Here is a 25,474-nt window from a genome sequence, read left to right on the forward strand (position 1 = left end):
TAGTTGGTAACATAGGTAAGATGTTTTATATTCATCATATGTTTGTAAGTTACTTCTCATCAGAATGTTTATTTTTGTATAATACTGTGGCCGGGGTTGCAGTTATCTGTTCTCTGTCAGGACTAAGTTACTTGGGCCGCAGAGAGGGGAGAGGTCAAGCGTGTATCTCTTGGCTCCACAATGTCTGTGTGCCAGTCAATGTGTCTCTGTGATCTTGTCAAGACAGGGTGGATGTGATATATGCCTGTTGATATGAGGATTTGTTTTATGGTTCTGAGTTTGAGAAAAGAACATAGTTTAGGAGACAAAGCTGAACGATAAATTATGCCCAATGCTGTCTGGCTATGTGTGTCTTTGCTATAAAGGATCTCAGTTGCAATGTGTAAGGGACTCTCAGAGCATTCATTTATAGACACTGAATTGATCTGAGAGTCACAGGGTTGTGATGGAGCTCATATAATTAAAGATGGAGTTCATGATAACTCTGACTTGTGTGTGGTTTGCTCTCATGATTTGGTAAATACAGGAAATTTCCACGACACTGTTTTGCAACAAACAGCTCAGCAGCGCAAAGAGCCCATGCCAGAGAGACATGCACAAGCCATGACATCATCAAACCGAGCAGGAGAAAAGGAGTTCACTCATTCCTATCAGGATGGGGGGCAGGAGCCAAAGATCACCATTCCTTCCTTCCTTACAATGGTGTATGGGAACCATAAACTAATAACACAGAATATGAATACTGTATAGATAATACATGAATTATTACCACTTTCAAATAGCTTAAGGTCAAACACCATTTATATTTGGGTAAGAGCGTCTGCTAAAATGATGTAAATCTGTGGGTTTGTGTTGCAACATCACAGAGATGAAAGATGCTCAATCATTTAAGTTATAGAACGCACCGAACTTGTGAGACATTTTGAAATACTAGGAGGCAGAGCATTTAGACAAAAATGCTTACCATCAAATGGAGCTGTGCTGTTGTACTTGCTGAGTATTATGTGAAACCAACAGGATGTACTATTAATGTTGAAGATGAAAAAGATTCCATCTGTGACCCATTTTTATAGCTGACTATTATCACAAAAATCTCATCAGCATATGACTAGAGAAAAGAGTTCACTCCATAAATGAAACTTGTATTTGTCTTAAATGTAATTTACATTTGGCTATTATTTCAACAAGACGAATGGTTTTCAATCACAAAGCTTGTGAAATGACTACACAATCCGACAGCATAAATTCCTTATTCTAAAAGCAAGAATCCTTAAATCATTGACTCAAATAAGTAGATCAGAAAACATAAGCGAGAAAGCACAGGAGCATTTTGACAAACCTATGACTCTGAATGAATAAGCACTTATTTGATGTTTTTGTAGAAAATTGAATTCACACGTAAGGTCTTACAAGGGCAGCTTTAGCCTACTTATTTTGTAGCTGCAGTTGTAGGAAGGGTCTCCCATGACCAGCTCCAAACTTCAAACTGTCATACTGCACCTCAGTCAGACCCTGAATGACAAGGAAACACCATCATCATCATCATTACAAATAGTAATAATAGAAAACGTAGTAATAGTATAATCTCACAAAAATAAAACTTATAATAGTATAATACACAAACATTTAGAAAAAAGTTATTTTACCTGTGCTCCGTCCTGGTTGTGCTCATAGGCTTGAAATATTTTATTTCCTTTGGAAATATTATGATACAATATGTTAAAGATACAATTGATAGCCTATATAATATACTGCTGCTATAGATGTGGTAAAGTTATCAATCATGAATAACTAATGAAATACAAACAGTACTTACGAGGGTTGTGTCTCAGTCTGCAGACATACAAGGTGATGACAATCACCACAATAGAAAGAAGGATACACATGCCGCCCAAAGAGATGGCCAGAAACATTCCCTGTCTGGACCTCTCCATTCCTAAAAAGACACCATTTGTTTTGACACATAAGAGTTCTACATCCGTTTAAACTTGTGCAGAGAGACATTCTAAACAAATGCAACTCAGAGCCCTGTGGCGATCTCTCTTACCCATCCTGCTGACTGTCTTGTTCATCTTCACCCCACTGGAACTCTCCATAACACAGGTAATCTCTTTACCTTCAGCCCAGGTATGGCCAGGTACAGAGATCTGGACTCTGACACTGGCTGGCTTCTCTGACAGAACCTCAGGTAAACGCTCTGAGGACTGAACCTTCCCCTCCACCTCCCAGTACACCCTGGCCTGACTGAGATCCAGTCCAGGCACCAGGCACAGGAGTGGGACTGGGGATGAGGAGGCCTCCTGCCAGTCCACGGGTGATAGGGTCTGAAAGACAGAGGACATTACATGACATGGCATAACTACCAAATGTATACATCTCAGGACTAGAAAATATGAACACTAATATAAAGCATGGAGAAGCATCTGATCTTACCAGAGTCTTCCTGCACACTCCCATTGACCATGTTCAGCATGGCACCGTTAAGCAGAGCACATTAGAAGATGCCCACACTTGTCCTGTTGGCATTGAGGATGTTCAGGAGGCAGGCCGTGTTGGTGTGGACACTGTAGGTTTTTCGAGGCCAGAGTATGAGCTTTCTCATAGGTCCTACTTGCACCCATACAATATAAGAGCATTCCCCTCCCATTTCACTGATGTCACAGTGAAATGTCACATTGGTACCCTCTGCCACTGTTAGTGACCCTGGGTACTGGTATACCACTGCACCTGCTGTGGGAGTGCATACACATAGTTAAAAGTCTGACTATAGGGACTAAATCATCTGCAACTTGATATTTCATGTACAGTCATATACAACAATAGTAGATGTTGTGCGTTTCAAAAATCTTACCAACAATAAAGTGTGCAAGGGGAAATGTCACCGGCATCCAACTTGAACACATCTTTAGGCTGAGGTGTTGTCACTTAGTAATAATGGTGGAGTTGTAGCACACATATCAAGTGCCAAACTGCCGAGAATGCCAAAGAGTGCGGAATATCTATGTACTGGAATAGGTCACCAACTCACACCACTCCTCCATCATTGCAGAAGAGAGCAGCACTGACCCAAGTCATCACATGGCTTAAAATGTGCTTCAAAGTGATGCATGAACAATGTCATTGTTCTACAGCCTGGAGTATCATAAAAACACACACACTTATCTTTTTTCGAAATCAATGGAAATTCCTTCACACAAGTGAAAACACGTGTAATATACTACCCCATATTTCTGTTTAACAATTCAGGTTTACTTTCAAAGCCTCAGGATTGAATGCTGCATTACACTTTTTACATCAATGTTGTTGTGAAATAGGGTGTCAGAACAACGTGGTGGCGAATGTGCCAAGAAGTACAAAGAAGGTTAATCCATTTGGCAGTGTTTGTATTATAATTCACATCCCTGTCCTCAATTTTGCGATTCCCTGACATCTACAGTACACCAAACTGTAGCTTCCATGTCTACAACTACGTCACATATTGTTCCTTGATCTTTATATCTGTCCTGTCTATATGAGAGAGCTTGCGCGCAAACGAGAGAGAGAGTGCGTTTGGGGAGTGGAGTGGGATTGAGAATAGGGAGAAAGAGAGATGTGTCACTTTGATTAGTGTTATCAGGGAGAAAAACTATGATTATTGCAGGTAAGATTCAGGTAACTATCATTATTGCAGGTAAGATTCAGGTAACTATCATTATTGCTGGTAACAATCGTGCACTTGTAGGAAAGCTTAACTAGCTAGTTTACTTTGCGTAGTTGCTTCAAATGAATTCTCGCTTGTGTTTCTGGTAAAATAAAATAGTAAGTAGGCTAATCACTGCATGTCCTTAATTCAGATACCGCAAAGTCATCAGTTTTCCGAGTAGAAGACAAGGTCCCACATACGGATAAGGGAAGTTGTGAATGATGTGCACAATCTTCCTTACGAAAAAATATTGGAGTCAGACTACAGGATAACTGCAGTACACTGCAGCATAACTGCAGTTAGAATAACTACTCCAAAATAACTTTTTTTTACTGCAGTCATTTTGCAGTGTAACTGCCGTACACTGCAGGTGTTTTGCAGTATCTGCGTCCAAAATACCACAGTCGACTGCAGTTACTGCACTGTTACTGTAGTTTCAAAACGGACATATATATATATATATATATATATATATATATATATATATATATATATATATATATATATATATATATATATATATATATATTTGCCGTTGTTCAATAGCCATTTCAATGAATGATACATACCCATTTATTCTGGAAAGATACAATTGATTTTAGTACAATTTATAGCACAAGACTAATCCTATCGTTTATCAAAATCAAAGGGTGGATTATGTTTGTGTTGTTATTTTAGTCTTTGCACACATCATGTCGACCTCATTGGCTTTCAGTCCTTGCCATTGCTCCATTTATGAATTTGAGAGGAGTTTCCCTCAAGTCTACTAAATAGTGGCTGGGTCAGGCTCTTGATTTTGCCTCGTGCCTTTTTGTGCCTTGCTTTTCTCAAAGGTTTACAGCATCAAGGTGAAACTGATTAGTCCGACAATAAATCCTTCTGGCCACGGGGTGGCGTCATACACCACGAATGTCTATATTTGCGTTCTCTTCCAGCGCGCACACTCTAGGGTCCGCCCCGCGCCATATACCTGTCCTACCTGCACACTTATCTGGATGATACAATAACAGTTTCTTTCAGACATAAATCGTTTCTCATCAAGTAAGCAACCCGGCTAATTCCCAACGTCCACTGTGTATATTTGTATTTTATTTAAAAAAAACGTTAGTCTACCAGTTTGATACATCATGGAGAAAAGACCAATCAAATTTGGGATTATTCTTACTTTGGCTGTTTCAGGTATGACAGAAAACATCAATCTATCTATCTATCTATCTACTCTTCCAGGCATCTTCATTTATTGATTTTACTAAAATATGTATACTATAACACATTTACACATTACATTTCTTTAGAGACTTCTGTTGTAGGGCAGTGATTCCCAACCAGGGGTACTAGGACCCCTGGAGGTAATCGGCCTATCCACAGAGGGTCCTTGAGAAGACTCATGAGACCATAGGCCTACTGGTAAAATGCACATGAGGGGGTACTTCAGGGGTACTCCGGGCAGAGCAAAATTCTGTCGGTGAAACAGTAACCCAAAAAGGTTGGGAACCACTGTTTCATGGGAAGCATTGTTGTACTGTAACCTACACTTCTTAGACGTGGGAGTCAGATGGGGGTTCAATTGTTAATGTGACAATCAACAGGACCGAAAACATATGCTAAACAGGTCTGAAAAAAGCATGGCAATCTCATGCATTACCTGAAGCCTGCTTTTATTCAGGCTATGATTGTAAACTGAGAATGGTGTTGCATCCCTCCATTAGAGTTCCAGACACTTGTAGAATCTATGCCAAGGTGCATTGAAGCTGTCCTGGCTCGTGGTGGCCCAAAACCCTATTAAGACACTTTATGTTGGTTTTTCCTTTATTTTGTCAGTTACCTGTATCTAAGTAAATCATACTTTGAGGTTTACGGAGAGTCAAACCTCATCAGCACACAACCAGAATACCACTTTTTCATGATTCTCTTGTCCCCGGCTGCTCAGGAGCCTTTTTGATGACATTTTTCCCTGTTATTTTTTTTTTTTAACTTTAAATTGCTTCCTCAGGTGCCTCAAGTGATATCAATACACTGGAGTTAAAACCCACATTGACAAGATTTTTAAATCTTAGCAAAGCATCTATCATAATTTGTCATAATGTATAAAGTGTCTTCAGGGTTATGCAGTAGCAGAATAGTATTATAGATTTACAATCGACCCCACTCAATCAAATATTTGGGATAAGACAAAACCTTGGGATAAGACAAAACAACTTATTTCCCGCGCTGAGAAGACACATTTGCAAACTTTGTTTTGGATTAAATTAGTCTAAATAATGCATTATTGCATTGATTGAGGTCACAGATGGTGACCCCCCTTTCAACTCAAAGTGTCTGTTTACAGATAATCATTTCCACAATACAAGGCATCCTTTATTGGCTGTAATTGGCACTTCAATCAGTCAGTCTCTAAGGGTAATGGCAGTAATTTATTAGATGGCTGTGTAACAGTATTTCTGCTAATTTCAGAATTTCGGCTTGTTTTCCATTCACCCGTACAGCACTCCTTTTCTTTGAGGATGCTGTGCCTGTTTCCCATTTACGGAGGGCAACACCCAGCAGCAATGACGAGACCACCCCAGCTACGCTGTCCGCCTACTACATATGCGTCAGAATCACCAACCGGATTTACACTGAGTCACTCAATAATCAAAGCTCTAAGGAGTACAAACAGCTGAGGAAACAGGTGGAGCAGATGGTAAGAGTCTGTGTTTTTTTACTGCTCAAGTCAGTCCATAGAGCTTCAACTCATCACTCAGTCTATACCCCCAAAATAACTCTTTGTCCTGGAGATACTTCATGCTTTCCAAGAAAATGGAAATGCTCCATGGCATTTTCATTGTTTTGGCCAAAAGTTCCATTGATGTCTTTACTGCATTTATACCAAGCAACCATTGTGAGTGTACCCATGAGTTTACCAGTCAAATTGCCAGAGTTAGATGTTCCCAAGGCTATTCTATTCACTCTTTTCTTTGTCACTTTGAGCACTATTTTAGCAGTCAACAACAAAATGAGCCATCACTACTAGCTCACACTCCAGTTGACCCACTCCACTACACCATAGACAAGGATACTATAGACACCTCCCTTACAACCTGTTCCTCAATATTCAAACAAGTAAAGGTGTGAAGACATGCCTTGTAGGCCTGTAGGATAATATTAAAGTGCTCCTCTGATTGCTGTGTCTTTCTTTTTCAGGTGGATGACATCCACAGCCCTTTGCCAGCGTCTGACAAATATATGGGTGTATTTGATATAATCTTCAGGTGAGCTCTAATGTTGAATTTTAAATTCTACCATTGAAAAAAAATAGCATTCTTAAGGACATTGACAATTATACGTTATAATTATTTTTGACTACTGGTCTCACTCTTGCAGTAATGGATCCGTCATTGCAAACTCGACAGTAATGTTTGGGACTACATTCATGATCACTCCAACTTTGGTTAAAAGTCTATTTTACACACATATCCAGTCAAATAAATCCAAAACCCTTGACCTGGACCGCGCCTATACTGAAGGTAAAGAAGATGGCAACCTTCTCTACTTCTGCTTTGTAGCAGCCTGATTCATTTGTAAAAAAACAAACAAACTGTGTTGTAAATAGCTTAAGAAACTGCTATTAATTCAAATAAAGCCGGAATCACAAATATGTTCTTTATTCCTTAGGTCAACATCCAATAAAAGCCACACTACCTCTTGTAGCACGTACCACAGCAACCGTAGCTGCCTTAGTTAGTATGGCTAGCCGTTCAGGAAGGGACGGGGATGTAACTACATCTACAGCAAATACTTCATCTGGCAACATCACAAGTAGTCAGACCCTCACAACCACCACCACTAGTCCTGACAAAAACAATACATTTAGCAGCATAACCACTCATATCCCTGAAGACCATAACAGTACAATTAGCAGCATTACCACCCCTAGTCCTGAAGACCATAACAGTACAATTAGCAGCATTACCACCCCTAGTCCTGAAGACCATAACGGTACAATTAGCAACATAACCACCCCTAGTCCTGAAGACCATAACAGTACAATTAGCAACATAACCACCCCTAGTCCTGAAGACCATAACAGTACAATTAGCAGCATTACCACGCATATTCCTGACGACCATAACAGTACAATTAGCAACATAACCACCCCTAGTCCTGAAGACCATAACAGTACAATTAGCAACATAACCACCCCTAGTCCTGAAGACCATAACAATACAATTAGCAACACAACTGACCCTATTACCCCTAAAAATCCTCCCCAGACCATTAGCACGACTGTCTTTCATAAAACCGTTCTATCAACAACTACCTCGGGCCAATCTAACCCCCCAGTTGCCCCTACTGAGAGAGCAACAAGCAGGTATCAGGGTGCCACAGGCCAAACGACCAGTCATAAGAACCCAGAGAATACGGAGGCAACCCATAAGACCACAGAGCATGCTGCAGCTGTAGTTGCTGGGGGCGGAGAGGGAGTCCCAGGATGGGGGATCGCTCTATTGGTACTGGCTGCCCTGATCTTGTTAATCCTCCTTATTCTCCTAATACTGCTGGTGAGTACAAAAACAAACAGACACACAGATGTACACTATTTCTCCCGGAATGCATTGTAGACCTCCATTTTCTCAGAAACAGCCACAACCTTGCTTTAACAGTTACAGTATGTCATGCTAAGAAGGCCATTTTACTATGATTCTTGTCTTTTCTTGACCTTTAGCTAGTCTGGTTGTGCTGTAGGCAGAGATATGGAAGCTTCAGCCCATATAACCAGATCAACCACGGGGCAGACATCCAAATGTACTCCACACACAGCCGCTTCAACGTGCCCAACGGCAAGCCTAATGTAAGTCCTATTTCTTGGCAGAGAGGCCAGATAGACACACACACGGGCTCAGATTCTGTATTCAGCAGGTTGGCTATGGTTACTAAGACTGGCCGCTCTGCCTCAGTGTTAGATAGACGTCTCTTTGTGCCGTTCCGGCTTTGACCAGGGAAACCTGAGGCGTGGGAAACACTAGCCTTCCCCTCTACCCTCTCAGCCGAACTACCCCTGCAGCTTCCAGAGAGGGGTCCCAAGCCATACTCCTCCCCCCAAGCCATCTATTTTCATTGATGCACTAAGTTGCTTATCTCCGAAATCAAACCCCCACATAAGCAGATGTTCTTGGTAGACCAGACAACCAATTTAAAGCAATCATCTGTGAGCTGTGAGTTTATAGCTTTAATCCTGCCTTGGGTACGTATGAGGGATGATACCAGAGTTATCATCCAAGGACCTTCCTGTATGGGGCATGTTACTCATCAATGTCACTATGAATGACTGGCAACAACATGATTTGACTGAAAAAAAGGCAGTGTTTTAATCTGGACATCAAAAATATATATTTTCGATTGAACTATGAAAGGGATGCTAAATACAAATGCCATGGAATCTACCAACGTCAGAGAGAGAGAGAGAGAGATCTCTCCCTTAACACCAAACAAAGAGACCATTGACTGTACTAATGAGACTTGCATGTTCGTCACACTGCATTGCACACCTCAAGCACACACACACCTGAGAGGTAGGGAAGTGAGGAGGGAATCTACTCAGGTTTTTTCTAGTGTTGATATGTAGTCATAGATATTTGTTTAGTTTTGGAAATGTACTGCTTGAGTTAGCTTACACTGTATATTGCTTATATTCAATCTACTGTATACAGATATTGTTGTGTGTTTGTGTTTATGCACTCCATATAATTGTGCTACATTTACGTAGATATATTTTAAAATTCTGTGTTACTGCTAGCAGTGGTTTGAACATGTTTGTTATGTTGTTTTGGAAAGGGGACAGTGGAAGACATTGGAGGACTATTTGTTCACAGCCTCCAACTCTCCTTGATCAATTTATTGAGCATAGTCGTTCCACACTAGTCTGCCAACGTTTGCTCCTAGACTGACTATCATATAATGAGAAGAGTGCCCCCTCTGTCACCTGTCTCTATGGCAACAGAGCAGTAGACAGACACATTGTAATCCACAACCACTCTGTTCTCTTTACATAACCTTCTCCTTCCAAAGCCCCTTTAATTGATGAATCACCGGTTTGACTTATAGTTGCAATTAAGCAGAGTGGATGTCTTTCAGTCTTAGTTAACTAAGGCTTTAAAACAGACGAACGTCTGCAAGATAAGCTAACATTACAGTTCTATACAACAGGTCAAAAACAGACTGCAAAATTCAGTTTTGTCTGATCAAATCAAATCAAATCAAATTTATTTATATAGCCCTTCGTACATCAGCTGATATCTCAAAGTGCTGTACAGAAATAAATGACATTGTTAAATGATATTGTAAATTATATTGTGTGCAGTATCATCTTCACAGACTGTTTTACACCTTTGATGAGCTGATACTTTCTCTGATACAGGACGAAATGAGAGAACCATCGAAAAACCAAACAGGGATGTATGTGGTGAACGAGTACTGACACAAAGGTACAGTAGGTGACACACTTTCTGTATGCTAATGTACTTCAGTGGTACTGTCAGGTAGACAACAGAGGAAATGTAGTTTCATGTTTTCAATTCCAGGAGACAATCTCCCCTGAATGCTTTCTTTCCTTCCATACATCAGGGGGATGGGGTTCAATGAGAGGTTTGAATAGGTAGACTACTGATTATTGTAGATATAGGTGTGTAGAGACGTGTCAACATACTGAAGATACTGTATATATTTAATTCAAGTAATTTACTGTTTTTACAATATATTTTTTGTTGTTGTCCCTTCCCTACTTCTCTTTCCTCCAGAAGGTCCAGTCAATTGGGTAAGAAGACCATCTGAAATGGCCTTATGAAGTAATATGCATGGGAGCAATGACAATTCTGTACAAATGGTTCAATTATCTCTGAAGTATCTGAATGAAGATCATGGCGTTGGCTCACTGATTGTAATTTCAACCTGTATTTATTCAAATCACATTTATAAAGCCCTTTTTACATCAGCCGATGTCACAAAGTGCTATACAGAAACCCAGCCTAAAACCCCAAGCAGCAAGCAATGCAGATGTCCTAATGTACAAATGGTTCAATTATCTCTGAAGTATCTGAATGAAGATCATGGCATTGGCTCACTGATTGTAATTTCAACCTGTATTTATTCAAATCACATTTATAAAGCCCTTTTTACATCAGCCGATGTCACAAAGTGCTATACAGAAACCCAGCCTAAAACCCCAAGCAGCAAGCAATGCAGATGTCCTAATGTTATTTTATTCCTAATGCTTTTACCAGTGGAGGCTGCTGAGAGGACGGCTCATAATAATAGTTGGAATGGAGTCAATGTAATGGTATCAAACACATAAACACCTGGTTTCCATGTAGTTGTTACCATTCCATTCTATTATTCTGTACGTAAATCCGAGACACTCCATTTAGTTTATGTTACTCCTCCCTGACCAACCTCCCTACTTTAGTTTCTGTCTAAAGTAACTAGGCCATTAAAAGGTATCATGTGTCTTGACGTGCTCAGAAATACATAAAGTATGTTTTGAATGGCTCTGAGGTCAGGCTGGCCATTTTGGCTTCATTGTGGCAATAATTTGAGTTGTATTTTCTGTCTTTACTGAAGGCAAGCTTAACCTTGGTATAAAAAAAAAGAACGCTGATTCTAGATCAGTAAATGGGATCAACATATGTATCCTGCAATTAACATGTAAGAAGAATGAGTAGGAGTGCAATACCCAATCAGGTACAGTTAACAAGAAGTTCATTGTTTTCAAAGACTATAAATCAAACCTTTTGACTTGGGCTGAGAGATCCAGATGTAATTCCCTACCGCTGGATAAGACATGTTTTGAGATAGGATGCTAGCATGCCAAACAGTTAACTATTCCACAAACACAACCCAGTGAGTTAAACACCAATGTGATGTATATTTGACAATCTGATTAAATAAATCCACCATTATTAATCAAATCTGTGAGATGCAACTATCTGTAAACATTTGAAGTGATCGTGCATTGACGCTTTAAACTTTGCATAAAAATACATCTAAATCATTTTTAGATTAAATATTTTGTAAATAATAAAGTGTCAGTTAGATTTTTATGGGCAGAAGTAGTTTGGATGCGTTCATAGTTTGTAAAAGAGTTGGATGATTCTGTTCATCAGGAGAACTGAAGCTAGGGCAGAACAGACATGCCTCTCTTTGTATCTAAGCCTGCCCTCATCCCCTGGCTTTTCTTTCTTTTATTCTTTGTGTGAAAAGAACAAGTAAATAGCTATCTAGATAACGTGCGTTATAGTTAGGCTGGGTGTGGCGGTGTGATAATGAATAAGGTATTGTATTAAATTACGAAATGAGTCCGACTCCATAAAATTATGAATTACTCAAACGTTGTCCATTATATGCAAGTCGGTGTGTATTAAAAAGGCAACACCTTTTTCTACTATTTGGGCAAGGTTTAACATAAATATTTGACATATAGATGTCCTGGAAACAGACACATAACATTCATGATAACCAGCTACCAAGTGACATTGAGAATTGAACGCTTACATCTTTCAAGGTGTGCAGTACAAATCGCATTCTTATCCAAAATGCATGAGGTGTTTATGTCCATTCCTCTCCATATCCCCTACCTTTGTAGTCTGTATTAGATATGTCTTTCTGCAGTTGCATTGTGTAATTTTCCAGGAAAACATCACAGTGGTTGCTGTTACTAATACTGTTCAGCAGGAAGATAATCAATCAGAGAGAAACTTTCAACCAAAACAAATAAGATCAGTTCTTATTGTTTCTGACACACTGAGGTCATTGTTTGATTATGACCTCAGAAACAATATGATTTATCGCTTGGCAGGGCTTAAAAATCTATCAACCAAAAGGGCGAAGTCTGAATGCAATCTCAAGTCATTTGCTAACAGTGTAACCAAACATTATTCAAGCATGTAGATGTACATACTGATAGAACCACACACCCATGCAAGGCTTCTTTACCCAACAGAGTCAACATTTTCAAATAAACTCAGCAAAAAAAGAAACGTCCTCTCACTGTCAACTGCGTTTATTTTCAGCAAACTTAACATGTGTAAATATTTGTATGGACATAACAAGATTCAACAACTGAGACATAAACTGAACATGTTCCACAGACATGTGACTAACAGAAATGGAATAATGTGTCCCTGAACAAAGGGGGGGTCAAAATCAAAAGTAACAGTCAGTATCTGGTGTTGCCACCAGCTGCATTAAGTACTGCAGTGCATCTCATCCTCATGGACTGACCAGATTTGCCAGTTCTTGCTGTGAGATGTTACCCACTCTTCTACCAAGGCACCTGCAAGTTCCTGGACATTTCTGGGGGGAATGGCCCTAGCCTTCACCCTTTGATCCAACAGGTCCCAGACATGCTCAATGGGATTGAGATCCAGGCTCTTTGCTGGCCATGGCAGAACACCGACATTCCTGTCTTGCAGAAAATCACGCACAGAACGAGCAGTATGGCTGGTGGCATTGTCATGCTGGAGGGTCATGTCAGGATGAACCTGCAGGAAGGGTACCACATGAGGAAGGAGGATGTCTTCCCTGTAACACACAACGTTGAGATTGCCTGCAATGACAACAAGCTCAGTCCGATGATGCTGTGACACACCGCCCCAGACCATGACAGACCCTTCACCTCCAAATCGATCTCGCTCCAGAGTACAGGCCTCGATGATAAACACGAATCCGACCATCACCTCTGGTGAGACAAAACAGCGACTCGTCAGTGAAGAGCACTTTTTGCCAGTCCTGTCTGGTCTAGCGATGGTGGGTGTGTGCCCAAAGGCGACGTTGTTGCCGGTGATGTCTGGTGAGGACCTGCCTTACACCAGGCCTACAAGCCCTCAGTCCAGCCTCTCTCAGGCTATTGCGGACAGTCTGAGCACTGATGGAGGGATTGTGCGTTCCTGGTGTAACTCGGGCAGATGTTGTTGCCATCCTGTACCTGTTCCGCAAGTGTGATGTTCAGATGTACCAATCCTGTGCAGGTGTTACACGTGGTCTGCCACTGCGAGGACGATCAGCTGTTCGCGCTGTCTTTGGTGTCTCACAGTACGGACATTGCAATTTATTGCCCTTGCCACATCTGCAGTCCTCATGCCTCCTTGCAGCATGCCTAAGGCACGTTCATGCAGATTAGCAGGGACCCTGGGAATCTTTCTTTTGGTGTTTTTCAGTCAGTAGAAAGGCCTCTTTAGTGTCCTAAAGTTTCATAACTGACCTTAATTGCCTACCGTCTGTAAGCTGTTAGTGTCTTAATGACCATTCCACAGGTGCATGTTCATTAATGGTTTATGTTTCATTGAACAAGCATGGGAAACAGTGTTTAAACCCTTTACAATGAAAATCTGTGAAGTTACTTCGATTTTTACAAATTATCTTTGAAAGACAGGGTCCTGAAAAAGGGATGTTTCTTTTGTTGCTGAGTTTAATACCATCAAGAGGATAAGTCAATGTCTTTGCATTTGGGCCAATATGACAAAAGTTGTCTGTCAATTGTCTATGGCAAAAGGTAAAATCCACATATGAAGGTATGCAGACACAAATACCTTAGTGGTAATGAATAAGTCCCCGAGTCACTCTCATGTAACTTACAAACAAATCAGACAAGTGACACACTATGATAATAAGACAAATCTAGAAAATATAACCTATGCAGTAATATGACATCACCAATACAGACAATATGCTGGCAAGGAAATGTGGCATCAAGACCTGATTATACCTTGAATGCCCTGCCACATATTTGCCCACTGATATTGGCACAGAGGGTGTGGTGCTCCTAATACTAACAGCAGGTCCGATTACCTCTGCATGGTAAAAGCCAGGACAGTTCGGGGAAAATGGGATAGTTCAGGATCTGATGAAGATTATTCTCCAACTCTTTCCACCTGAATGTTATTCCTAGTGACAATAAAATGTAATGACTTATAATGAATTAGAGAAATCCAACACTTCCAATCTTTTCACTGTGGATTTTGACTTGTTGATGTGAATTGTGTCCCTAAATTAACGCACAAATTTAGTTCATTAATTACTGTAGAAAACCATTTTAAAACAGTTTTACATTTCATTATTATCCCCCCCATTTAACATTCAAGATTTCTCTTTGAAATTGGCCGATTTGCATTCAAATGTCAGGCATTGCTTCAGATCAACCATGAGATTGCAACACTGTAACAGTAGGTGTTAAATCATACATAAACAGCTGACACACAAAGGCTGCTTTACAAAGACAGCCCAATTTTGATTATTTTTTCTAGAGGTCGACCGATTAATTGGAATGGCCGATTAATTTGGGCCGATTTCAAGTTTCATAACAATCGGAAATCGGTATTTTTGGACACCAATTTTTTTTTTTTACAACTTTATTTAAGAGGCAAGTCAGTTAATTAAGAACACATTCTTATTTTCAATGACCTAGGAACGGTGGGTTAACTGCCTTGTTCAGGGGCAGAACGACAGATTTTTACCTTGTCAGCTCAGGGATTCAATCTTGCAATTTTACGGTTAACTAGTCCAACGCTCTAACCACCTGCCTCACGAAGAGCCTGCCTGTTACGCGAATGCAGTAAGAAGCCAAGGTAAGTTGCTAGCTAGCATTAAACTTATCTTATAAAAAAAACAATAAATCAATCATAATCACTAGTTAACTACACATGGTTGATGATATTACTAGTTTATCTAGCGTGTCCTGCGTTGCATTTAATCGATGCGGTGCGCATTCGCAAAAAAATAATAACGTTTTGTTTTTTCGAAATGATAGTTTCCGGATTCGACCATATTAATGACCGAAGGCTCGTATTTCTGTGTGTTAGTGTTATAATTAAGTCTATGATTTGATAGAGCAGTCTTACTGAGCGATGGTAGGCACCAGCAGGCTCGTAAGCATTCATTCAAACAGCACTTTCGTGCGTTTTGCCAGCAGCTCTTCGCAATACTTCAGGCATTGCGCTGTTTATGACTTCAAGCCTATCAACTCCCGGGATTAGGCTGGTGTAACCGATGTGAAATGGCTAGCTAGTTAGCAGGGTGCGCGCGCTAATAGTGTTTCAAACTTCACTGGCTCTGAGACTTGGAGTAGTTATTCCCCTTGCTCTGCATGGGTAACGCTGCTTCGAGAGTGGCTGTTGTCGATGTGTTCCTGGTTCAAGCCCAGGTAGCGGCGAGGAGAGGGATGGACGCTATACTGTTACACTGGCAATACTAAAGTGCCTATAAGAACATCCAATAGTCAAAGGTATATGAAATACAAATCGTATAGAGAGAAATAGTCCTATCATTCATATAATAACTACAACCTAAAACTTCTTACCTGGGAATATTGAAGACTCATGTTAAAAGGAACCACCAGCTTTCATATGTTCTCATATTTTGAGCAAGGAACTTAAACGTTAGCTTTCTTATATGGCACTTTTACTTTCTTCTCCAACACTTTGTTTTTGCATTATTTAAACCAAATTGAACATGTTTCATTATTTATTTGAGGCTAAATTGATTTTATTGATGTATTATATTAAGTTAAAATAAGTGTTTATTCAGTATTGTTGTAATTGTCATTATTACAAATACATTCAAAAAAACAATCGGCCGATTAATCGGTAGCGGCTTTTTTTGGGGCCTCCAATAATCGGTATCGGCATTGAAGAATCATAATCGGTAGACCTCTAATTTTTTCCCACTAATTGGTCTTTTGAACAATCAGATCAGCTCTGCAAAAGATCTGATGTGATTGGTCAAAAGACCAATTACTGGGAAAAATATAAAAATTGGGCTGCCTGTCTAAATGCAGCCAAATAACAAAGTAATGATATTTCCCAGTAGCTTATTCATGGGTGAGGTTACCATGATGTACAGTATATTAATCTGGGTGTTGGTGAGAAAAGAGGTTTCGTTATATGACACAAAGACACACACCTTCCACTCATGGCATATAAAAATGTAGTCTTTAAATGTGAATTATTAAATCACTGCAAACATCCAATATTTACTATCTTCAGTTGAAAGTACAACACAATATTTACAATGAAGACCTAACCTAACTAACTTGAGACCTAACTTCTGTCTGAGTATAGTAAAAACATTTTTTAAATAATAATAGTAAATATGCTGGTTGAGAAAAATAATTTCAGTTAGAAAAATAAAATATATTTTTATACATTTTTATTTAACCAGGCGTGTCAGTTAATAAGAACACATTCTTATTTACAAGTCTAGATAATTATGTAAACTTAAATCAGAATTCTGATGTTTCACACTAGTCTCCAAATGTGAAATCACTGTGTAGGCTATGCATTGCCATCTTGTGGCTTGAAGGCGCAAATGGAATATAATGATCATAAAAGCATCTGCAGTATAAATCCACTTTGTTCATAACATTTCATCACTAACAACACCCTTGCAATAAAAACTGTTCTTACACACAACACAATTGATAGCTCATGCAAAGCCCTCAAACAGCCATATAAGACTTGTAGGTGTTGCTGCTGATATTAAAGGGATAGTTCACCCAAAGTTCATTATTGGTTAATACATACAAGATTTTTTTGAAAGATGATAGTTCACTTTAGGTGACCTTCACCGGTTAAGGCAAACTCCTTGAAGTGATGTCATCCTCCAGGAAGTCACTTCATCACAGGGCTAGACATCCAGGTTTAGGGAAGACAGTTAACACCGGGTCCCCTGTCCCTCCAGGTTCTTAAGCCAGAGCTCCAGGGCGTATTTGGTACCAGTGCTAACCCGCTCCACATCCTCTCCACTATTCGGGGCCCGGTTACACAAAACAGACAATGGCAAATCTGACTCACTGAGCACACCTTCCGGAGAGACCTCCGATACACTGGAGAACCAACGCCACAGAAACAAAATGGTAACATTGTTAAGAGGAAACCAATTAAATAATTGTCAGAGGAAATCAGCCTAGTAAAACTTTTTTTCACAAATACTTGTCAATGGTACAGTATATAATATATATTTTTGTCTGTGTCTGTTTATGTTTTGAGTACATTACTTTGTGGATGTGATGTACCTTATGGTTGGAGCCACGCCCTCCAGCGGTGTCACAGAACCCTCCTCACCGTCCACGGCGGATACGATGGCCTTGACCAGCGAGGCGTCCACCCACAGACAGCCACTGACCTCAGCGGGCTCGGGGCGCAGAGAGGCCTAGAATAAAGATGGTCTTTAGTGAGTCAGAGGCATTCTCTTTGATTTGGCTTTGTGTGCCTTTAATGATAACACCAGACAGACAGAGACCAACAGGACAGTCAGGCAGACAGACACCTGGAGCTGCTGGTGTGTGAGGGAGGTGTTTAGGAGCATGTAGGTGACCACATGGTGCCTCTGTGGCATCCCTCTGCTCAGCATGGGCGGGAAAACTGACTGTGAAGAGAAACAGAACAAACATTTGAGCCAACATGAGCAAACAGGACTGTCAGACAAATCAGAATTGATCAAATGTCTGTGGAATTGTGGCCAGTAGGTTTTTTCTAATATATTTACATATGATGATTATTATTTACAAAACTATTCCCTGGGCCTAGAAATGTGATGTGTAGTGGCAGTGATTTCCCACCTCCCAGAGCCCCAGCAGCTGAGCTGAGACGTCTCCAGGGTCCAGCTTCAGTCCTGTCTCCTCCCTCAGCTCCCTCAGCCCAGCATCCAGGAGCTGACAAACAAGAGAGATATGAGGCAAACACACACACGAAGCTTGATTGAGCTAAAAGGGAATTGACCATAAAGACCATGAGGGGGGTTGAAACCACAGGCAAATACACTTATGAGGAATAATCTCATTTATCTTCCACTGTTTAATAGCTATTGCAACTAGAAACGTTACCCTCTCATCCAGTTCCACATGGCCACCTGATAAAAAAAGTAAATTGGGTTACCCAAAGTGTCTTCCTATGGAATGCCATTTCATTTTGAAAGGTTACTTCTGCAGAACGATGCCATACCTGGTGGAACCCACACATTGGGGAAAATGCGGAGACTGGACGTCCGTCGAGTTAACAACACCTTCTGATTGGCTGACTGCAGAAGAATAGCAACCCCCACGTCCACTCCGCGGCTCTGAACATCCAATGGGATTGCAGCTGCCTCTGCGACAGACAGATACTTGAAGGGGCAAAAGGTTGCCCTCTGAGAAAAAACAAATATCAACCAAATAAACTCAAACATTTTCCATTACACTTTTTTCAGTCAACCAACAATAATTTCTATGGGATACACAAAACAACTGTCTGAGGTATGGAAATGTGGCCACAACTGATAAAACAATTAAACCTATCAGTTTATTAAATTGAATGTGTTTCATTGAGTCATTACCTTCAGTGGAATTCCTCTCCCCTTCTCGCACTCACACAGTGTAAATCGATTGTTCTCCAAAGAACACTTCACCTCCACCTCATCAAGAGTCTCTGTAAAATGACCTGTTATGCTCTAACAGAAAATGAAGTGGTACATTTAAAAATAAAAAAAGTTTAACTGTTGCACAATTCACCTCATATAACCTTTGAAGTATCGGCAACTACAAGAATAAAGGCTAACCATCTAGCTAAATTACTTTATTTCAATGTATTTTGGAAGGGAAAATACTGGGCCTGCTATGGGTCCATTCAGCCATTGTTTTTTTTGGTTATCAATATATAAATCCTGATTATGGATGGCCATCTCTAGCCCATAAATTAAGGAAATATACACTATATATACAAAGGTATGTGGACACCCCTTCAAATTAGTGGATTCAGCTATTTCAGCCGCACCTGTTGCTGACAGGTGTATAAAATCAAGCACACAATCTCCATAGAGAAACATTGTCAGTAGAATGGCCTTACTGAAGAGTTCAGTGACTATCAACGCAGCACCGTCATACGATGCCATCATTCCAAGTCAGTTCGTCAAATTTCTGCCCTGCTAGAGCTCAACTATAACTGCTGTTATTGTGAAGTAGGAGAAACTACAGCTCAGACGCAAAGTGGTAGGCCATACAAGCTCACAGAACGGAACCGCCGAGTGCTGAAGCACGTAGTGCGTAAAAATCGTCTGTACTACGTTGCAACACTACTGAGTTCCAAACTGCCTCTGGAAGCAACGACAGATGTCAGAATAACGGTTCGCCAGGAGCTTCATGAAATGGGCTTCCATGGCCGAGCAACCGCACATACACCTAAAATCACCAAGCATCGGCTGGAGTGGTGTAAAGCTTGCCACCATTGAAAACATTCTCTGGAGTGATGAATCACGCTTCACCATCTGGCAGTCCGACAGACGAATCTGGGTTTGGCGGATGCCAGATGAACGCTACCTGCCCCAAAGCATAGTGCCAACGGTAAAGTTTGGTGGATGAGGAATAATGGTCTGGGGCTGTTTTTAAATGGTTGGGGCTAGGCCCCTTAGTTCCAGTGAATGGAAATCTTACCGCTACAGCGTACAATGACATTCCAGGCGATTCTGTGCTTTCAACTGTGGAAACAGTTTGGGGAAGGCCCTTTCCTGTTTCAGCATAACAATGGCCCTGTGCAGAAAGGGAGGTCCATTTGTTGAGATTGGTGTGGAAGAACTTGACTGGCCAGCAGAGCCCTGATCTAAACCTCATCGAACACCTTTGGGATGAATTGGAACGCCGACTGCGAGCCAGGCCTTATCGCCCAACATCAGTGTCTGACCTCACTAATGCTCGAGGCTGAATGGAAGCAAGCTCGGCAGCAAGGTTTCAACAGCTAGTGGAAAGACTTCCTAGAAGAATGGAGGCTGTTATTGCAGCAAAGGGGGGGGGGACAAACTCCATATTAATGCCCATGATTTTGGAAATAGATGTTCGACATGAAGTTCTCCACATACTTTTGGTCACGTAGTGTATACGTACAGTATTATTTTTTTCTTTAACCTTACATTTAATTTGGGTGACCTACCCCTTTAAAATGGTACTACAGTAAAACCAAACACTGCCATAGCGCCCACCTCTTTTTCAAAAATTACACGTGACACTGGCATCTGGCTTGTTGAAGTGACAAGCAAAAATGCACATGCACACAACTGACCTGTGCAAAACGGGCACATTGCGGTGCGACATTATTCTTCGACAGATGAACCAGTATTTTCGTGACTTTTTCCATGGTTGTAAATTATTCTCCTTATTGATAGATACAGTAGTTTAATGCAGGTGACAGATAGCTAGCAACGATAGCTAGCCTAATTTACAAAACAATGTGTAAAATAATCCTGCGAGCGATAACAAATCAGATTTCTGATAGCAAAATAAGAATGGCAATGCTAGCTAATATTACCACATTTCACATTTGTTCAAATGAGCACTAGTAGCGCAATTGACAACCAAGCTAACTCTATAGATAGCCGTTATTATTATGATCAATTCCCAAGCTGTATTTTGCTAACTAGCTATCAATCTATCTAGTGGGCTCCTGCCTTGTTAGCTAGGTCGATGGTTCATGCAACAAAATTGTTTCCTGCCCACTGATCTTAGCTTCTATGGCTGGCTGTCATGTCCAAGGAATATAAACACAAATGTACACGTAGCTAACTACCTACATTCATTGGCTACATTGGTATCACATGCTCGTCTTCTTCTTCTTCTTCGGTTTATATATGGCGGTTGGCAACTAACTTTAATGTGCTTTACCGCCACGAACTGGACTGGAGTGTGGACCAGGTCTAAAAACTCTAAATCCTACCCACTATTCTCGTCTCCTGAAATTTCCACCCCAAAACCATCTTTTGTTATTTTTGTCATTAGTCATTGTTGATATCAAAAGGTGTTGCATTGTCAGCAATAAGGTTTTCAAGATATACAGTAACTTTCACAATACAGAACTACAGCTGGTATGATGCATTATGAATCATATGATGGAAAAGGCAGCATCATGTGGTGCAAAATGCATCCTACCTGCTGTATTTCTGTATTTTGAAGGAATGCTGACAATGTAAAAAAAAATACTAATGAAACATATACCAAAAGATAGTTAAGGAAACCTTTTTCCTTTAAGGAAACTAAATACATAATTAAATACTACATCCCCTGAAGATTTTCTCAGCTATTAACTTAAGCTTGGCCGTTCAATACCATTGTAGCTCAGTTGGTAGAGCATGGTGCTTGTAACGCCATGGTAGTGGGTTCGATTCCCGGGACCACACATACGTAAAATGCATGCACGAATGACAAAGTTGCTTTGGATAAAAGCATCTGCTAAATGGCATATATTATATTGTGTTGGCACTGAAATAACAGATATTCCACTGTCTCCATCTTCTCCTGGCAGTGATCACACCCAGTCAGATGTTTTGTACTGTTGAGCTTTGTGTGTCCCAGAGCCTTGTGATTCCACTTTCTTCCCATCTCTCTCGACCTGAGGACCTCCCTGCCCCCACATTTTCCTGGATCTTACACAGGAGTCTTCCCTTTCCCTCCCTATTCCACAACTCTTGCCATTTGTTTTTGACCACTTCTTATTAACCCATTGGCTTGTGCTTTACTGATAGACAATTTCATTCCATTTAAGTTTTATGATGTCTGAGAGCTTGCTTGGCAAGAACATCCACTTCCTCATTCCCCTCTACTCTCACAGGAGCTGGTACCTAGAGGAACCTCACAAATACCCCCATCTGTCTCACCCTACACAGGCACTGCAAAATCTCATACAATACATCTTGTCTGCTCCATGACACAAATTAATGAAAGCTCATCAGTGCAGCACATGAGTCAGAGCAGATGACGACCCTGTCTGGCCTCACTTCCTCCACCCACTCTGCAGCCAAGAGTATGGCTGCATACTTGAGCCTGGATTACATCTAGCTTTTTTAAAAGATGTCTGAGCTGCTGATGCATATTCTACACTACCATAGTCCAGTGATGATCTTAATATCGCTATATATAATGTTTCCAATGCCATTATATCCCCCCCCACGTCATTCCTGACAGGCAATGCATCACATTCAATATTTTCTTTCCTTTGATAACTACTCTGTTAATGTGTTCCGCCCATGTCATTTGAGTGTCAGACCAGATCCCCAGAAACCTAAACATTCTCACCCTCTCCAGATTCCTCCTGTACAGCTTCAGGCATATTTCCTCCCCAACCAGTCTGTGTTTTCTCAACTGAGAACTTGAAGCCCCACCTGTGGGACCACTGTTCAACTTCTCTGATACTTCTTGAACTCTCCTGACTTGGGGAATGGGGAATATTTCTCCCTCTCTTCCACAGTGCCCTGTCATCTGCAAACGGAGACCTCCCAATATCTGTTCTCCCCTGAGAGAATACAAAATCAATTATAATGGAGAACAACAAAGGACTAATCACACTTCCCTGGTGGGGTAGCATTATCTACCTCATAACTTTCTGACATTGAGCTCCCCATATACAGATTTGTATGTAATGAGGAGATGCTAATGTCTCCGCCCTAACAATGGGAGTCGTTGTCCCAAAGGCAGGTGACAAGTTTATGTTTAAATAAACCAATAAAAATGCGTTGGCCTTATTTTGGACAGATTTTTAGCAAGAGTGAAACCTTTAGCTTTGCCTTTTCCTCTATGACTGTGGTTGCACCCATGTGCCGCCCCTTTCAATGTATTATTGATCCAGTAGGTGGCGCTAAAGACCAATATTATTTTGAAGATGCTTCAGTAAAATACATTTGCCTAAAATAACAATTTGGAAAAACACAACTAAACTGTTCAAATCTACTGATACCAACAATGTAAGATATGTAAGATCTAATGTATGGAAGAATGAGATGTATTTTATTTTATTTATGTTCAGCTCCTGAGTGGTGCAGCGGTCTAAGGCACTACATCTCAGTGCAAGAGGCATCACTCCAGTCCCTGGTTTGAAACCAGGCTGTATCACATCGGGCTGTAATTGGCCCAGCGTCATCCGGGTTTGGCTGGGGTAGGCCGTCATTGTAAATAAGAATTTGTTCTTAACTGACTTGCCTAGTTAAATAAAAATAATACATTCACGCAAGTAAACATCACGATTTTAGCATAGTGTTTCTCAATCCACCATATGTCGCTCTTCCACATCTGCAATGAAAAGTGACAGAGCTAGAGCAGTGTTTGTCAGACCATGAGACATCCCGAAAATCAGTCTTCTCACAAAATCATATGTAGTGTCCGATTTTTTTTTATTTTTAAGACCCCTCTATGGAAAGATGAGACTCTCACGATGACATTTTGCTCTATGACCCTCATAATCTTACTACTGATCTGCCAACTTATGTCTGTAGTATCCAAACTGTTTTGGCTACACACTAATATGACCGCTCTGTTGGAAAGGTGAGACTCACAAACACGTACGTGTTATTTTGCTTTAGGACACCCACAGGCCTCACAAGACTCGTCTGAAGTTCCCCGGTACCAGTTTAAAAAATGTATGGAAGTATATATGGACACTGTTTAGTGACAAAATACAGAGTTAAATACATGTACAAATAAATACAAATAATAATACAATTAAATGTTCCTAATCTTTGTTATAGCTCTCAGATATAGAACAGACAGTTCAGATCAAACTTCCTTTTGATTTCTTTTTGGGGGGGGCTATCTGTTGTTCCATGTAGTGAATTTGTTATTCAATGCATTTGTATGGGCCAAATACAATTTTTAATCAAATATTTTTTTACATTTTGGGGGGGATACTTCAAGGGCTCTTAAAATTTAAAATCAAATAGCTAAATGATCCTTGGTATGACCTTCTTAAAATAATTGTATATAGCTTAGTAGAAATCCAGAGGGATTTAACTTAATGCGCTAGCTAGGTAAGACAACCGCATATGACAATCAAATTGTATTGGTCACATACATATGGTTAGCAGATGTTAATGTGAGTATAGCGAAATGCTTGTGTTTGTGACAAAGCAGTAATATTTTGTATTTATTTTTACCTTTATTTAACTAGGCAAGTCAGTTAAGAACAAATTCTTAATTTCAATGATGGCCTAGGAACAATGGGTTAACTGGCTGTTCAGGGGCAGAATGACAGATTTGTTCCTTGTCAGCTCGGGGGTTTGAGCTTGCAGCCTTCCGGCTACTAGTCCAACGCTCTAACCACTAGGCTACCCTGCCGCTCCGGCAGGTCTGGAAGGAGAGTTTACAGTCTAACCAGACACCTAAGTATTTGTAGTTGTCCACGTATTCTAAGTCAGAGCCGTCCAGAGTAGTGATGTTGGACAGGCGGGTAGGTGCAGGTAGCGATCGGTTGAAGAGCATGCATTTAATTTTACTTGTATTGAGCAATTGGAGGGCACGGAAGGAGAGTTGTATGGCATTGAAGCTTGCCTGGAGGGTTGTTAACACAGTATCCAAAGAAGGGCCAGAAGTATACAGAATGGTGTCGTCTGCGTAGAGGTGGATCAGAGACTCACCAGCAGCAAGAGCGACCTCATTGATGTATACAGAGAAGAGAGTCGGTCCAAGAATTGAACCCTGTGGCACCCCCATAGAGACTGCCAGAGGTCCGGACAGCAGACCCTCCGATTTGACACACTAAACTCTATCAGAGAAGTAGTTGGTGAACCAGGCGAGGCAATCATTTGAGAAACCAAGGCTGTCGAGTCTGCCGATGAGGATGTGGTGATTGACAGAGTCGAAAGCCTTGGCCAGATCAATGAATACGGCTGCACAGTAATGTCCATCTCCAGCACCAAGAAACCAATCAGAATGCCCAGCATTGGCGTTGGTCATTTTAGACTCATTTATTATAACTATAATTATATATGTTATGTTCTTATCTATTACGGTTCTATATTTTGTCACGTATGTTTTAT

At 40.6% G+C, this 25,474-nt stretch overlaps 2 protein-coding genes and 1 long non-coding RNA gene across 5 annotated transcripts; 2 read left to right on the forward strand and 1 right to left on the reverse strand.

Annotated features, from left to right (window-relative positions):
• The first annotated feature begins 4,681 nt into the window (after window positions 1-4,681).
• Window positions 4,682-11,625, forward strand: LOC112228472 (uncharacterized protein PB18E9.04c). 2 transcript variants are annotated; one of them, XM_024393830.2, is made up of 8 exons: window positions 4,682-4,861; window positions 6,169-6,365; window positions 6,866-6,933; window positions 7,046-7,188; window positions 7,337-8,223; window positions 8,388-8,513; window positions 10,080-10,146; window positions 10,459-11,625. In XM_024393830.2, the coding sequence occupies exons 1-7, from the start codon at window positions 4,810-4,812 to the stop codon at window positions 10,137-10,139; spliced, it is 1,533 nt and encodes a 510-aa protein (XP_024249598.2). In that variant the 5' UTR covers window positions 4,682-4,809; the 3' UTR covers window positions 10,140-10,146; window positions 10,459-11,625. The 2 variants fall into 2 exon arrangements, with proteins under 2 accessions (XP_024249598.2, XP_024249606.2); XM_024393838.2 differs by having other exon boundaries at window positions 10,462-11,625.
• A 3,602-nt stretch (window positions 11,626-15,227) lies between these two features.
• Window positions 15,228-19,000, forward strand: LOC112228495. Its single transcript, XR_006080597.1, has 2 exons — window positions 15,228-15,279; window positions 17,390-19,000. It is a non-coding gene; the product is annotated as an uncharacterized LOC112228495 (long non-coding RNA).
• LOC112228485 (nucleoside diphosphate-linked moiety X motif 17) lies at window positions 16,842-21,221 on the reverse strand. 2 transcript variants are annotated; one of them, XM_024393855.2, is made up of 8 exons: window positions 20,737-21,221; window positions 19,022-19,113; window positions 18,652-18,835; window positions 18,534-18,559; window positions 18,270-18,362; window positions 17,978-18,076; window positions 17,724-17,860; window positions 16,842-17,534 (listed from the first exon to the last, which is right to left on the reverse strand). In XM_024393855.2, the coding sequence occupies exons 1-8, from the start codon at window positions 20,753-20,755 to the stop codon at window positions 17,363-17,365; spliced, it is 822 nt and encodes a 273-aa protein (XP_024249623.1). In that variant the 5' UTR covers window positions 20,756-21,221; the 3' UTR covers window positions 16,842-17,362. The 2 variants fall into 2 exon arrangements, with proteins under 2 accessions (XP_024249623.1, XP_024249615.1); XM_024393847.2 differs by having other exon boundaries at window positions 19,022-19,135.
• Window positions 21,222-25,474: the final 4,253 nt, after the last annotated feature.

The sequence above is a fragment of the Oncorhynchus tshawytscha genome, linkage group LG03, assembly GCF_018296145.1.
Source record: "Oncorhynchus tshawytscha isolate Ot180627B linkage group LG03, Otsh_v2.0, whole genome shotgun sequence".
Taxonomy (NCBI): domain Eukaryota; kingdom Metazoa; phylum Chordata; class Actinopteri; order Salmoniformes; family Salmonidae; genus Oncorhynchus; species Oncorhynchus tshawytscha.